Source organism: Phodopus roborovskii, unplaced genomic scaffold (genome assembly GCF_943737965.1).
Source record: "Phodopus roborovskii unplaced genomic scaffold, PHOROB, whole genome shotgun sequence".
Classification (NCBI taxonomy): domain Eukaryota; kingdom Metazoa; phylum Chordata; class Mammalia; order Rodentia; family Cricetidae; genus Phodopus; species Phodopus roborovskii.
In genome coordinates, this window is record NW_026126540.1 from 22,474,346 (window position 1) to 22,490,093 (window position 15,748).

At 45.1% G+C, this 15,748-nt stretch overlaps 1 protein-coding gene across 34 annotated transcripts in view; it reads left to right on the forward strand.

Annotated features, from left to right (window-relative positions):
* LOC127232582 (GON-4-like protein) overlaps nucleotides 1-15,748 on the forward strand; it is a 117,379-nt gene that overhangs the window by 90,341 nt on the left and 11,290 nt on the right. For all 34 annotated transcript variants that reach the window (XM_051198686.1, XM_051198688.1, XM_051198715.1 and 31 more), the window contains 8 exons: nucleotides 3,064-3,262; nucleotides 3,759-3,845; nucleotides 5,607-5,775; nucleotides 6,606-6,750; nucleotides 8,557-8,707; nucleotides 11,271-11,387; nucleotides 11,658-13,412; nucleotides 14,967-15,222. In XM_051198686.1, the coding sequence (XP_051054643.1) occupies nucleotides 3,064-3,262; nucleotides 3,759-3,845; nucleotides 5,607-5,775; nucleotides 6,606-6,750; nucleotides 8,557-8,707; nucleotides 11,271-11,387; nucleotides 11,658-13,412; nucleotides 14,967-15,222 (2,879 nt within the window). The remainder of the gene's footprint in view (nucleotides 1-3,063; nucleotides 3,263-3,758; nucleotides 3,846-5,606; nucleotides 5,776-6,605; nucleotides 6,751-8,556; nucleotides 8,708-11,270; nucleotides 11,388-11,657; nucleotides 13,413-14,966; nucleotides 15,223-15,748) is intronic.

Here is a 15,748-nt window from a genome sequence, read left to right on the forward strand (position 1 = left end):
TAGAATTGACAGAGACCAAATAGCTGTAAGAGAATGAAGCTTGAGACTGGCTGTTTACACAGGACTAGGACTGAGAAGGTAGTAGAAGCCTTGGAGGAGGAGCTGGTATGCTTGCTGCTGTTAACCTGACAAAACTATCGTTATCCTAATTGTCAATGCAATCAGAGATCTGAGCAGGGTAAATTTCACTGGAGTAAAAACAGGCAGTATAGACCTGGTAGCTCCTGAATCTAATTAAAGAATGACAGAGACTTACAGACTTCCTGAATAATCAGCCTGAGTTCCTCCATGGTAATCTTGATTTCACTGGGGCAGAGGTCCCAGGGCAGTGTCAGTCTTAGGCCTTCAGGCCCAGAAGGTCTAACAGACTCCAGGTCACATTGGCACAGCCACAGCAGCATGACTGGTTATTGTTGCTGTCTTATCATCTACTGTCCTGAAGAAGCAAGCAGAAGTATGTGTTGGAGGGGGGGGGATAGTGGTGGAATTCCCTCCAGACCCAAGACTGATAGGAGATATCTTCTTAGGTAGTTGCTTGCATGTCTTCACAAATAAGCTTGCCTCTTTGCTGAATTGTATCTAAAAAGGAAAAAACAGAACACATGAATTTTCCTTTTCTAGCATTTAAAAAATTCAATATAATTATTTTGAGTGGGTTTCTGTGAGCGTATGGCTGAGGATCACATGCATGCAGTGACATGGAGGTCGGCAGGAGGCTTTGGGTCCCTGGAACTGGATTGTACATGGTGTGAGCCACTGTGTAGGTGCTGGGAATTGACCTGAGTCTTGTATGAGCAGCAAGTGCTCTTTACCACTGTGCCATCTTTCCAGACCCCTCCTTTTATTCATTTTTGATTTTTCAAGACAGCCCTGGCTGTCCTGGAACTAGCTCTTGTAGACCAGGCAGTCCTGGAACTCACAGAGATCCCCTCCTCTGTCTCAGTAGTGCTGGGATCAAAGGCGTGTGCCAACACCGCCTGGCCTCCCCTCCTTTTCTTGTTTTCTATCTCTTGAGTCTAGCCCAAGCCTAAGTATGGCTTTGCTGACGCCCTCAACCTTTTCCCTTTCTCCCCCCACTTACCCACACCCATTCAACTCCATGTTAACATTAACAAGCCTTTTTACAGAGAGTAGGGGTTGTCTCTGAAGGCTACCTCTGTCCAATCATCGGTTCAGTAGCTAAGGGAATACTGAAGCAAACTTTTAGTGAAGTGCTTGCATTAGGGACTAATACTGCTCTTGTTGCCTTAGATCATGATAAATTCCTTAGAGATGATAAATTAAATTGCTCAGTTTCTGTGCTGGCGCCCACTCAAGCCTGATCCTTTTTTCTGTCCCTATGTCTCACAATTTCAAGAGACAGACTGAGACACTTTTTTACTAAGTCTTTGATAGGGCTGGAGAGGTGGCTCAGTGGTTGGGAGCACTGGCTGTTCTTCCAGAGACCCATGTCCAATTGCCAGGACTCACTTGATGCCTCATAACTCGAGTTCCAGGCATCTGGTGCCCTCCTCTGGCCTTCTCAAGCATGACACCCTTGTGTCCTCTGACAGACAGCACGTGGGAAGATGCAGAACTCAATACATAGCTCTAATTCCCCACGCCCTTAGGGAGGCCAGGCCAGACCAAGTAGAGATACCACCAGGAACGTCCATCTTGGTGAACCAGTGGGTTTTATTGGGGTTAATTACAGAAGCAGAAAGTATTCAAAGACAGCTCCATCATGCAAAACTCACCCCAGTGAATGTGGCAGCTCCCCTAATCTGCACACCTGGAGCACACTGCATGCAGCTCAGCAGTTTGGAGCATCCTTTCCAGGAGGCTCAGTTTGGTCTAACCTTCTTCTAGGATGCTCTCTTCCAGGTTTCTGCTGCTCTTGGATGCTATGCTTCTTGTTGGGAGCTTGACCTGTGTGAGAGTGGTGCTCAGCAGTCCTTATTGGTCACTCTTAGGATGGAGCGGCCTGGTGAATCTGGTCAGTTCAGGGACTTCTGAAGTCATTTGGTTGAGTTATTTACTTCTGTCCTACTGTAGGGGTTCCTTGCAAAGATGGGATGTTTCAATCTTGGAGAAAATGGGTATACAACAATGTGGTACACAGACATGTGCCGGCCAAATTCGTACACATGAAATAAAAATAAATAAACGTGATCTCGGTGAGACTGAGGCCAGGCTGGTCCAGGTGTGAGTTGCAGGACATCTCAGTTTAGGTCAGGCAACACCGAAAGGAGTTACAATGGGTAAAAGAAGATAATTTACGTTTGGGTCATATAGTACTGTTTGAACTAACAGCTCCTTCTCTTCATGGAGCCTGCCTTGGATTTTAGTGTATTTCTTTTGTGTTACATTGTAGAAAGGCTTTGTTCCTCTTTCCTGTTTTTGTGTTTGGTGCTAGGAAACAAAGTCAGAAGTCATATTACAAGAGAAGTATTCACTATACTAACTTAGGTATCTCCTCACCCTGGGGATTGAAGAAATAAATGAAGGGCAGCTGTAAAGGAAAGGGCTGGAGTAGCAGGTAAATGAGAGACTAACTGGTGTATTTGTAGAAGATTCTCTGTCACTATTTGTAAGATATCTCCATTGGCGTTGCTAGAGTTTAAACCTAGAGCATCAAGCATTCTAGGTGTGAATTACTTCATTTGAATATATTCCTGACAGTCTGAGGAAATTATTTGGTTAAGGAGAATGCATGCTGCTTATAGTGAGATTTAAAGAACTAAAAATAAAAGTAAGTAGACATGGGCTGGAGTGATGGCTCAGTGCCTCTGAGTACTGAGTGCTCTTCCAGAGGACCCAGGTTCAGTTCCCAGTGCTCACATGGCAGATGACAACTGTCTGTCACTTGTGTTCCAGAGGACCTAACAACCTTCACCCTGACACACACGCAGGCAAAACAGTAATGCACACAATACTTAGAAAAATCTTAAAAATAATACTATATTTTTTTTAATAAAAAGTAAATGGACATCGTTCAGGCTTGGTTAATATGTGTTTTCAAGGAATATGATGTAATGTGGTCCCAGGAAAATATACGGATTTGCTTTTTCTTATTGGAAATAGGTTTGAGGAACCATTGGCCAACTTGCTGAATGAACGACATCGGACAGTAAAAGAGCTACTTGAACAGCTGAAAATGAAAAAATCTTCATGCAAGCCACAGCCTGAAGTGGAGAGGCTTAAACCTCAGAAGGAGATAGTCCACCAGACTCTGATTCTGGACCCAGCACAGAGGAGCAGGCTTCAGCAGCAGATGCAGCAGGCAAGAGTCTTCTCATTGTCTTGTAATTGCATCGTCTCCCGGCCTAACACCGAAGCCAAAAGGGAGTGTTGCAAAGTTATAGATGGCTGTCCTGGTTTCCATTGAAACCGTGGGGGGCATAGGACCTTGGGTCCACTAAGACCTTGAGAGAACAGCTTGTTCATGTCCTGTGGCTCTGTCAGGAAAGCAGATAAAGACCTGATAAAGCGCAGGATCAGGGAATTCAGAATTCTAGGCAATGCATTCAAACTTGGGGAACTAACTGTCTGTATTAGCTTTTCTTCTTTCAGTCTTGGTCTCTCTAGTTTGAGGTTCAATTTTGCCTGAGTTTGTGGTCACGTTCAGAGGAACGTAACCCTGAAATTCATGCCAAGATCCTGGGTTGCTCTAATCCCTCTGAGAAGCAAGATATGTGTGATACGTTTGCAGACTTCTTGGTAAGATCTGTGTTTCTGAAATGGCAACATTTAACACATCAGTTTTCTTTCCTCCTCAGCATGTTCAGCTCTTGACACAAATCTACCTTCTCACCACCTCCAACCCCAACCTCAGCTCCGAGGCCAGCACCACCAGAGTATTTCTGGTAAGGTTCCATGCTTCCATAACTCTGAAGACTAAAGTTTGACGTTAGCTTGACAAGTGATTTTTTTCAGTGTTAAAGTTATTCGCTGATTATACTCTGTACTTCTTCTTCTCTACTGGATGTGTTAGGTCACTGTACCTACTTTCTGGTGGCTTCCTCTGTGTGCTTGGCCGAACCCTGAGTCTCAGGAAGTGTTTGCCATGTCATCTCGATTGCATCCCCCCTCATCTTGGGGTCCTTTTTGCTTTTCCTTCTTGAGAGAGGGTCTCATGTTGTGCTTGCTGGCCTCAGAGTCACTGTGTAGCTGACTTTGTCCTTGTGATCGTCCTTCCTCTACTTCACAATTGCCCCAGTTACGGATGTACACGAAAGTGTCCGGTTTATGGGGTGCTGCGGATATAACCCAGGGCTTCTGCATATTAGGCAAGCGCTCTACTAACTGAGCTCCCCAGCCCACTCACCCTTTGTTTTTAAGGATGTTGACTTTGACCTGTTTATTGTGCTCAGCTTTAATGTTCAGTGTAGAATTAGTCCTGCTTGTGACATTTTAAGTGTTTTGAAAGATTTAGGGGTCCTCCCTAATGGAGGTCCTCCCTCATTCCCATTCTCCCTTTCACCCCTCCTCCCTTTCCTTTCTTGTAGAGTTAATAGTAGATCTGTAAATGGAGGTAAGAGAAACTGTCACTGGGAGGGGCCCAGGAGTCGGTGCACCCTGGAGAAAGTGCTTTTGTGGTTCTGTGATGTGTTTGCTAATAAGCCCAAGTGCTTTGTGGAAAAGAGTCTCTTTACTTGGTACTGTATTCAGATGACGATGAGAAAGATTTCATTTGATGCATTATTCAGAAAACTTTTCAGAATTAGATTTATATGTGTGTGTTTTGCTTGCCTGTATGTATGTGTGCAGGGTTGTGCTTGCTTGCTGGTGTGGGCAGAGAAGGGTGTCACATCCCCTGGAAGTAGAGTTATGGGTGGATGTAAGGCACCATGTGGATGCTGGGAACTGAGCCTGGTTCCTCTACAACAGCAACAAGTTTTTTTTTAAACCTGCTGACCACCTCTCCAGACCTTTTTGTTTGTTTCTGTCTTTGTTTTTCAAAACAGATTTCTCTGTGTAGATTTTGAGCCTGTCTCGTGTCTTCCTTCCAGTGTAGGGATTAAAGGCGTGTGCCACCACTACCTAGCTTCAGAAAATATTTCTCTAAGAACAGGAGACAGTGGTGTTAGTCCCCTTTATTTCTAGTAATTTGGTGAATGAGAGAGGAGGATCATGAGTTCAAGGCTGTCCTGGGCTACAGAGTTAGACTCAAAAACAAAAAAAAAACAAAAAACAAAAAAAACAAAACAAAAAAACAAAACAAACAAACAAAGAAAGAAACGGGTGTGTATGTGTGCCTGTAATCTTCCCCACACCCCTCTCCCCTCCCCCAGTGCTGAGGTTCAAATCCGGGTCTTTGAGCATTCTTCTCAATAGCTCTGTTGCTGAGTCCTGCTTCTAAGTTGGGGATATAGCATGCATCAGTAAGACTGGGTAATGTTCACTGTGAGACTTAAAACAAAAGTGTGACAAATGAATGTAGGTCCATTCCCTGAATGGCTGAGGGCAAAGACAGAGAAGTCACAATGGAACAGTATCAGTTAAGAGAGATCTTTGCCCGCTTCTATTCCTATAGCAGCAAGGGCCCTTGCCCCTTCAGAGGTTGAGGGCTGTGGTATTAGTTTTCTGGAGTCCTCTGAGATCTCCTTTGTGTCCTTTCTTGTCAGAAAGAGCTGGGAACTTTTGCAGAGAACTCTGTCGCCCTGCACCAACAGTTCAACCCCAAGTTTCAGACCTTGTTCCAACCCTGTAACTGGATGGGAGCTATGCAGCTCATTGAAGACTTCACACAAGTCAGTGTTGACTGCAGTCCTCAGAAAACCACCAAGAAGACTGGTAAGAGATGCATGTGTCAACTTCGGGTTTTGGTTTGCATTGGGAGATGACAGTCTTTAATAATTTTTATGTACAATTCTTAGGGATGGAGTGTGTAGAATATACTCTATGTTTTCTGCATTTTATCCTTTATATTCTAGGCTTTAGCATTGCATGTTAAAATCTATGCTAGTGTAAGTCTTGGAAGACAAGAGGCAAAATAGGGATTCAGGAATCCTTGTTAAATAGTGGAGTTGAGTGAATCAATGCCAGAATCAACATTTCATTTAAAGTGGGAATGTCACTTATACTCTCTGTGTATTTTAAAGTCATATTTACATATTTACACATACACACACAGGTTTGAGGGGTAGACATCGTGAGATATAGTACCATAATGTCCAGGACAGCTGTGGGTCCCAGGAATTGAATTCAGGTCGTCAGCCCAGTTGCAATTTTCTGGACTGACCCATCCCCTGTCATCTAGAATACCAGATGTGTAGAAAAGAATAAACAAAGTATAATTTTTATCTTGGTAGAACAAAAATCTTGCTGAAGTTCTTTGTGTTGTAAAGCATTTTTACAGAGAAGGGTGAAAAGATGTGTGGGGATAACAGTATGTGTGGGCACTGCTAGGTGCTAATTTATGTTCCTGTCTCAGGGGATGAAGTGACCCACACAGGAAAGGACAAGGGAATCAGCTTGATTTCGCTCCTATTAAGAGTATGTTAGGTTGAAACAAGTGGAAACAAGTGGGGGTCAAGTCACAGAAGGAGATAGGTCTCTGCTTGATGCTAAAAAGGATTTATACACTTTTGTGAAGCTCTTTGGTCATAGATTTTCTCTTACAGCCAGTGAATTTCCCTGTTTGCCAAAGCAAGTGGCTTGGATCCTGGCCACAAACAAGGTCTTCATGTATCCAGAACTCCTTCCAGTATGTTCACTGAAGGCAAATAATCCTCGGGATAAGATCGTCTTTACCAAGGCTGAGGACAAGTAAGTTTACTGTGTGGATCAAAGAATACATTAGCGAAAGACAGAGACAGTCTTTTCACATGGGCGATAGAAGATGTGTATGACAAAAAACACAGACCAAAGGAAAGCCATGGAGAGGCACAGAGTTTCAGCCGTGTCTTTTGCAGAAGATGCCTCATTTGTTGTGGTTAAAACTTTTTTTAAAAACTTATTTCAAGTTTTCTGTAGATGGGTATTTTACCTGCTTGTATGTCTGTGCAGCAAGTATGTAACAGTGCCCACAGAGACCAGCAAAGGGTACTGGATCCCCTGGAACTGGAGCTGTGCACTGCTGTGAGTCACCATGTGGGTGCTGGTATCTGACCCTGGGTCCTCTGGAAGAGGAGGCTGTGCTCCTAAGCACTGAGCCCTCTGTCTAGCCCTGCCACACACATTTTTGAAGCATATAATAGCATTGCTTAATCTTGTTTCTTGGAGAGCCAATCTTGTAGTAGTACTGAAAGTAAAATGTTTCTAACCTATTGTTCTCCTGCCCAAAGACAATGGTTCTCGTTTGCTTTACCCTTTATAGTCTTTTAGTTTGTGATCCTCCTCCTACCTCCTAAGAGGTGGAAATGCAGGTGTGAGCCATCAGCCTGGATTATAGTGTGCCTGATGTTAAATAACTCCGGGCTTCCTGTATGCTAGGTGCTGTGACTTACTGCCTCAGCTCTCGTGGGATTCTGATGGCGTTTTAGTAATTTAAGGAGTTTTGTAATTTGCTTTTTCAAAGGCATAAAGACTTTCCAGTGGGCGCTGGCCCAGGCCTTTCATCCTAGCACTTGGGAGGCAGAGGCAGGTGGATCTATGAGTTGGAGGCCAGCCTGGTCTACAATTGAGTTTCAAGTTACCCAGGCTTACACAGAGAAACCCTGTCTGGAAAAACAAACCGACAACAAAAAGAAAAGACAAGGTCTTCAAATTGTCATTTTAATATTTGAGTTATCCATTATTTATTGTTCTATGAGGCAGGCCCTCATGTGTCTAATACTGTACTTGAAAAGACTATGTTCCTGAGGATGACCTTGACCTTTGAACCCTCTTGCAGGTTTCAGTTTTGGAGATGTTTGCTTTATTTATTGTTTTTTTGAGGGGGTGGTCCTGGGGTTTTGCTTTTTATTTTTTGGGGCTGACACCACGTGTTATTGTATAGTTTGGGCAAGCCTCCAGCTTAGAGCAGTGCTCCTGCCTCAGCCTCTGAACAGGGTTGTGATTGCAGGAGTGTGCCACCATGTCTGGAACATCCACTCAGTGGCATATTTTTGTTGCTACTTTTGAAATGGGACCAGTCTCATTTGTGCTGGACCAGTGCAGTATCACTAGCCTTGATTATGTTATCTTTGACACCAAAGTGGGGGCCTCTGGAGTTCAGTCCTTTGTCTTTCCATATAGTAGGCGAGCACTGTACCCAGTGAGTTACATCACAGCCCTTGTTTGGTCCATACAGGGTTGCCATGCACCCAGGCTGGTCTTGAACATGGCATCTCCTGCCTCAGCCTCCTGGGCGTTGAGAGTGTGCCACTGGCTGTCTGTGTTCTTCTGTGTTTTTATCACAAGGCTTCACCAAGGATGTTTGTGCAAAGAGCGTTAGAGAGATTTTGCGTTAACAGTGCTGTGGGATTAACCCAGGGCCTTCCCCATGGCACTGACCCCTTCATGTTTGTTAAAATACTGAGCTCACGGTAAGTATCCGAAGGTGTGGAAAGTGTTTGTGAAGCAAGAGCAGTTTGGAGAGCTCTTTTGAAGAAAGGCCTGTGAAGTTAGGTTGTATCATTGCTTCTCTCTCAGTCTGTTAGCTTTAGGACTGAAGCACTTCGAAGGCACTGAGTTTCCTAAACCTCTAATCAGCAAGTACCTTGTAACTTGTAAGACCGCTCACCAGCTGACGGTGAGAATCAAGAACCTCAACCAGAACAGAGCTCCTAACAACGTGATTAAAGTGAGTGTTTGCTCAAGCTCCCTGTGCCTCCTGCAGAGGAGCACCTAGCCCTTTCTCCTCCTCCTCTCAGCCCTCAGTGAGACAGGGAAGTCCCTCCAAAAGAAGACTAATTTAAAGGATAATTCCTCCCGGTGTGTTAGATTGATTGTCTTTCCCTTGTAAGGCAGTGATCCATTAATTTGCTGGGGAATATCTTCATCATAGCCTCTCTTATGAAGTCACTCAGGTGAGAGGGTTCCACTAGCCCTCCATCCTTCCAGCCAGATTGCTTCTGCCTTACCCTAACGTTCTCCAGGTAGACAGTATTGGATTTGCAAACTGTCTCCAGTGTGCCGCTTTCTTTTGTTTCTAAAGATTTGTTTTACTTTTTAATTAAGCATGTGTCTGTGTGTGGGTGTGTGCAAGTGTGTGCAGTGGCCCAGATCCCATAAAGCTGTAGTCACGTGTAGTTGTGAGCCACCTGACGTGGGTGCATGTGTGCTGGGATCTGCACCGGGGTCCTCGATAAGATCAGGACCTGCCCTTAACCACTGAGCCACCTCTCCAGCTTCCAGTGCTGCTTTTCATTTAGACATTTCTGTCAAGGTCATGCAGAACATGCTTCAGGAGTCAAGGAAGCTAGCTGTGCTGTTTCGGCACCGGTCTCTGCACCCAGGTGACGGAGACTCTAGAATTGATGTGAGTTTGGGAATACCCAGAGCTCCATAACAATATCCTAGTTCAAAAGTGAGAGAGAGAGAGAGAGAGAGAGAGAGAGAGAGAGAGAGAGAGAGAGAGAGAGAGAGAAAGAAGGTTAAGCAGTTTAAAGAGTGACATTTTCTTGAGGCTTCTGTTATGAATGTGTTTCATCCCCTTCCGTTGTAACTCATGTTTTTGGGAGGTGGTGTACTTAACCACCTCAAGATATAGCAGGTTCACAACTGACTTCTTGGTGCTTTGGGATTAAACCTGATTTATTAACCTCAGTCATGGATCCTTGCCTTCTTGTCTCCCTCCCTTCCTCTGTCCCTCCTTCCTTCCTCCTCTCCCTGCTTCCCTGCCTGTCTCCCACTTTCCCTCCCTCCGTCTCTCATTCTCTCCCTCCCTTCATCTCTTACTTCCTTCTTCAGTGCTAGGAGTTGAGTAATCACTAAACCACATCCCCAGCTCACCTTATTTGCTTTAAATGTCTTTGTTTGTGTGTGTTTTTAAGATGTCATTTAGTATGGGTAGTTGTGTGTGCCTGAGCATATGTGTACCGTGTGTGTGCAGGTGCCTGTGGAGATCAGAACGGGACATTGTATATCTGTAGGTACAGGTGGCTATGAGCTGCCCATTGTGGGTTTTGGAACTGAACCCGAGGTTTTGGTAGAACAGCAAACACTTAAGTGTTGGCCTCTGTATGCAGCCCCATCATTGATATTCTGGTTGACTGACTGATTGATATGCTTTTTCAAAATCACACTTATTTACCTTGAAGTGGGCATGTCCATGCCACAGTGCACACATGAGGTCAGTGCACAACATGAGAAATGATGTTCTGCTTTTCCCCCTATGAACTCAGTTTCTTATGCTCAAGCCAACTGCCTGTCCCATTCATTCTTTTCACTATTTATTGGTTTGTTCATTTGTTTTTTGAGATGGAATGCTATGTATAGGCTTGACTATCCTGAATCTCACCATGTAGACCAGGCTGTTGTTGGCTCAGTGAGATTCCTCTGCCTCTGCTTCCCACATGCTGGGATACTATGTGTGTCCCACAACCTCCAGCCTATTTACTTTGAAAGGATGTCTTTTTCTTCCTCTTCTTCCTCTGCCTCTCCCCCTGGGAGTACAGCTCCTCACTATCCTGTTCAGTTTACTGTATCTTTTTCACTTAGCCCAGTTACTTGCTTACAAGTAGCTTCTGTGTGTGAGATGAGGGTTGAGTTATGTATGTAGGATGAACTGTTTAGTAAGATTATTTCCTTCATTGGCTTCTGATATAAACTACTAAGTTTCCCTCCAAAGGGTCACTGGAGAAGATAGTTTTGAGTGTATTTGTATGTTTATCCAGACAGGGTTTTTTTTTGTTTGTTTGTTTGTGTTTGGTGTGTGTATGTGTGTGTGTGTGTGTGTGTGTGTGTGTGTGTGTGTGTGTGTGTGTGTGTGTGTGTGTGCGTGCGTGCGTGCGTGCGTGCGCGCGCGTGCGTGCGTGTGTGTGTGTGTGTGCGTGTGTGTGTGTGTGTGTGTGTGTGTGTGTGTGTGTATGGTGTAGTAGTAGTAGTAGTAGTAGCAGCAGCAGTAGCAGCTTTGGCTGTCTAGGAACTCACTTTGTAGACTAGTCTGGCCTGGTATTCACAGAGATTCACCTGCCTCTGCTCCTAAGTTCTGGGATAGTTTAGAGTTGTAGTGGTAATCAGAATGGAAATTTGCATTTATAAACTGAATATTTGTGAAATTTTCAATAATTAGAGATACTTTGTTTAAAGGCAGACATACTCAGCATTTACAACTGATACATTTGTGTGTATGTGTGAAATCATCAGCCACCCCTTTTTCCAGTGTGAACAAATATGACTTTGATTTGTGTGTTCATGCCTAGTTTTATAAGAAGACCAAACAGCTGCCAGTTCTGGTGAGGTGCTGTGAGGAGATCCAGCCACATCAGTGGAAGCCGCCCATAGAGAAGGAGGAACACCGGCTCCCATTCTGGTTGAAGGTCTGGCCCTCCTTCAATGTCTGTGTGAGGCAGGAGTCCCTAAAAGTTCCTGTATCAGTTAAATGATAATTCCCAATGTAAATTCAGGAAGAATTTATGCACTTGGATGTGCTTTTCCTAGAACACTGAGGCATGGAAATCCCTTCTTGGGACCATATCTTGAAACTGTCTTCTACTAATCTTCTACTGATCCTTATTCTCCAGAAAGCTAATTTTTCTTTCCCCCAAATTCTGCCACATGCTAGAGCACATTGTTCTTGTTTCCTGTAGGCCAGTCTGCAGTCCATTCGGGATGAACTTCGGAACCTAGCGGAAGGTACTGCGGAAGGAGAAAATGTGACCCCAGCCTCAGAGACCAGTACAGATCAGCATTTGGAGAAAGCCAGCCCTGAGTTAGGGAGTGAGACTCAATACCCACTGCTGATGCCCAATGGTGTAGTACTCAAATTGAAGCCAGGTTCCAAGCGTTTCTCTAGAAGGGCTTGGCGACAGAAGCGGCCGTTGGTTCAGAAGCCCCTCCTTATCCAACCTAGCCCCTGTGTTCAAGCTTCGTTCAACCCAGGGAAAATAGCAACCTGGTCAACTCAGTCAGAAGTCCCTCCAGGCAACAGGGTAGTTCAGATTCCTCATCTGATCCAGCCAACCACTGTCTTACAGACACTTCCAGGGTTCCCTCCAGTGGGGGTCAGCCGAGAAGATTGTATTGAGTCTCCTGCAGCACTGCCAGCTATGCCTTCTGGCCCTGAAGCCAGGGCCAGCCTCCCCCTCCCCCTGTCTGAGTCTCAGTCACTATTGCCTTCTTCCTCTGCACCCAAGATCATGCTACCCTCGCTTGCTCCTTCAAAATTTCGAAAGCCTTTCTCAAGGCGGAAGCCCACGAGAAGAAGAGGAACCAAGGTTTCTCCCTGTGTGAAACCTCCCCCCATCATCCACCCCACACCTGTCATCTTCACTGTCCCTGCCACCACAGTGAAGGTTGTAAGCCTTGCCAGTGGGTGCAACGTGATCCAGCCTGTTAATGCAGCCGTGGCCCCAAATCCCCAGACCATTCCTATCACCACTCTCCTGGTTAATCCTACACCGTTCCCCTGTCAGTTAAACCAACCCCTCGTGGCCTCCTCCATTTCACCCTTAATTGTTTCTGGCAATCCTCTGACACTTCCTGTGCCCTCTGTTGCTGAGGATAAGGCCCACATGAACGTGGATGTTACTGAAGAGAAAAATGCTCCTCAAAACCCTGACTCCACATTAAAACCCCTGGAACTGACTCCTTTCTGTGCTACTGTCTTCTCCAAGGAGGAGCCTAGGCCATGGCACCCTTCCTCAGGTATGGAAAGCCAAGAAATGTCAGAAGCAAATGCCTGTGGATGGCCCATTGTGAAAACAGAAAGCCAGGAGGGATCATCTGAATCGACCACCTGTGGCTGGACAGGTGTGAAAACAGAAGAGGATGGGCTTGCTTTTGGGCCATTTCCTCAGCATCTCCCGGAATCTCTGAACTCCACATCAAAAGATTTAGAAGAAATGGTCAAGATGGAAGCTGAGGATTGTGTGGGAGAAATCTCCAGCAGATTTCCTGAGCAGGGCTTTGCTAAGAAAGTGAAAGAAGAATGCTCTATGGAATTGGACAGTGGCTCCCATCAGGGGAAGCAGAGTAGTTCCAGAGAGATGAGAAAACAAGCAGTCGTGCAGAGGGAGGAGCCTCAACCAGCTAAATCCCTTTCTGTGTCTCAAGACTCTGCTGATGAAGGGGCTTCAAGTGGAGATGCCAAGAAAGGATTGCCAAAAAGCACTCCATCCTGCATGGAGCAGGAGAGGGTACTTCGCAGTCCTCCAGGGAAGCCTGAGGACTCAGCCAATGTTGACGGTCAGTCTGTGGGGACCCCAGCAGGACCAGACCCTGGAGGAGAGAGAGAAGGGCCTGAGGATGAAGAGGAGGAAGAGTTTGATGACTTCACCCAAGATGAAGAAGATGAACTGTCATCAGCCTCTGAGGAGTCTGTGCTTTCTGTCCCAGAGCTCCAGGTAAGAACCCGAGTAGTTTCGAGTATATAGTGTCACTAGAAAGTTGTGTTATCTGACTTTTGAATGCATTATGCCTCATAATTTACAGTCTTGTGTCAAGTGCCATAGAATGGGAACATTGTCTTTGGGTTAAGCTCATTTAATTGTTAATTTGATTCATTTGAGCATACTTTATCATTTTTATAGTTATTTTATTTGTCTGGATGTGTGCATGAGGTTTTATACGTGTAGAGGTCAGAGGAACATGGGGAGGTGGTTTTCTCCTTCCAGCACGTGCGTCCCAGGAATTGAGCTGTATGTCAGGCTTGAACACAGTTGTCTGTACCTGTTGATCCATGCCACTGACTCTTGAGTATACTTTAAATAACAAACAAACAAATGAGGATGCTGCAGGTAATATGATACTGTTTGCCATCCTGAATGGGTTGTGTGCATTTCCTGGAATCACATAGTATAAGGAGAGAACTGATTGAGTTTATCTCCTGATCCCCTCCCATGGGTGCCTCTGTATGTATGTATCCTAGTGCATGCACACAGACATAAATAGGCTTAAAAAATAATATCCTGTGAAGGGGGAAAGATGGCTCCACAGTCTCCACAGTTAAGAACAGTTATTGTGCCTGCCTGAGGTAGGGCAGGTTTTTAATCACAACACTAACGTGTTCTATGCCAGCCTGGTCTACAGAGTGAGTTCTAATATAGCCGACAATACACAAGAGAAACCCGTCTCAAGAATGAAAGAAAGGTAGAAAGGTTCCCAAACAAAATAAGCTTAGAAACAAACAACTACAACAAAAAGAACACTTAGTGCTCCTCTAGAGGACCCAGTTTTGAGACCCAACGTCCACATGGCTTCTCACAATTCACATTAACCCAGTCCAGAGGATCTGTTGACCCCCTCAGGCCTTTGTAGTCATGTAGTACATAGATCTACATGCAGACAAAACTCTGTTACTCATAATAAAAGAATGTTTAGTTTTTTTAAAATCTTGGCCATTCTGGAGCATGCCTTTAATCTCAGCACTTGGGAGGCATAGTTTGGTGGATATGTGAATTTTAGGCCAGCCTTGTCTATACAGCTAATTCTAGGACATTCAATGCTTCACAAAGAAACCCCATCTCAAAAAACAAAACAAAGTTTAAAATACCCTTAATAATAGATGAATAGGCATGTAATAGCCCATGTACTTGACATGCGCAAGGCCTTGTTTCAATCTTCAACCCAGTAGAAAAGAAGCAATGAACTATGACACTCTCCCCCCACCCCCAAAAAAAAAAACAAAAAAAAAAAAAAAAAAAAAAAAGGATTAAGAAGAAAGAGAACAAGTTTTAAAAGGTCCTAAGTGTGGATCATGGCAGAGGAAAGCTGTCCAGGATTTGGCCAGCTTTTCATAGGCATGTGCTGCTGCCCGGGCCTGTCCTCAGTACGTTCAGGCTTCACGCATTCAAGGTGGTGTCCCCGCTTTACCTTGGATCCTCCTAACACTGCTCCTGTACTTGGGCCTTGTGTGAGCTGCTAAGAGTCCTTGTAAACATCCTATGGGGTGCTTTTAGGAAACAATGGAGAAACTGACTTGGCTGGCTTCTGAAAGGAGCATGAGTCAGGAGGGTGAGTCTGAGGAAGAGAACTCCCAGGAGGAGAACTCCGAGCCAGAAGAAGAAGAGGAAGAGGAGGCAGAAGGGATGGAAGCCTTGCAGAAAGAGGATGAAGTGAATGATGAAGCAGTTGGAGATGCTGCTGAGAAGCCCCCTTCTACCTTAGCCTCACCCAAGACTGTTCCAGAAGTAGAGACCAGCATCACCCCACCAGGTGAGTGTAGCTGACCCCTCGGCGGAGAAGTTTCCCTTAACTGCATTGTCCAGAGGACGGCATGCACAGTGTGCAGCGTACAGAGCAGCCGGAGCCTCCAGGGAGGAGGCTTCCCTCACACGCATTAGGGCAGTGTCTTTGAAAAACAAAAGTCAAAGTCAGAGTCTCATCAACCTTCATTTACAGGATGTTGCTGTGTTTTATTTGTGGTTCTTGCCTCTTGTGTGCTTGAGGCTATGAGCTGTTTGGCAAACATATTCACTCCTTCAACTTCTTGTCTGTCTTTTCAGGCAGGGTCTTAACTGTATAGCTCAGGCAATGTTCTTTTGCTATGCTACCTCTCTCCCAGTGTAAGTGTGGACACTCAACATTAGCATTGGGCTTCTTTTTCAAGCTGCAAGTGCTCAGTGTCTTCTGGGCTTCCAGTGGGTTTTCAAGTTCTGTTGCCCACTGGTTATGCATATGCAATGGAGGCTGTATTGTTTAGTCTACCACTTTCCTAGCTACTCTCTTCCCTGGTTGTGCT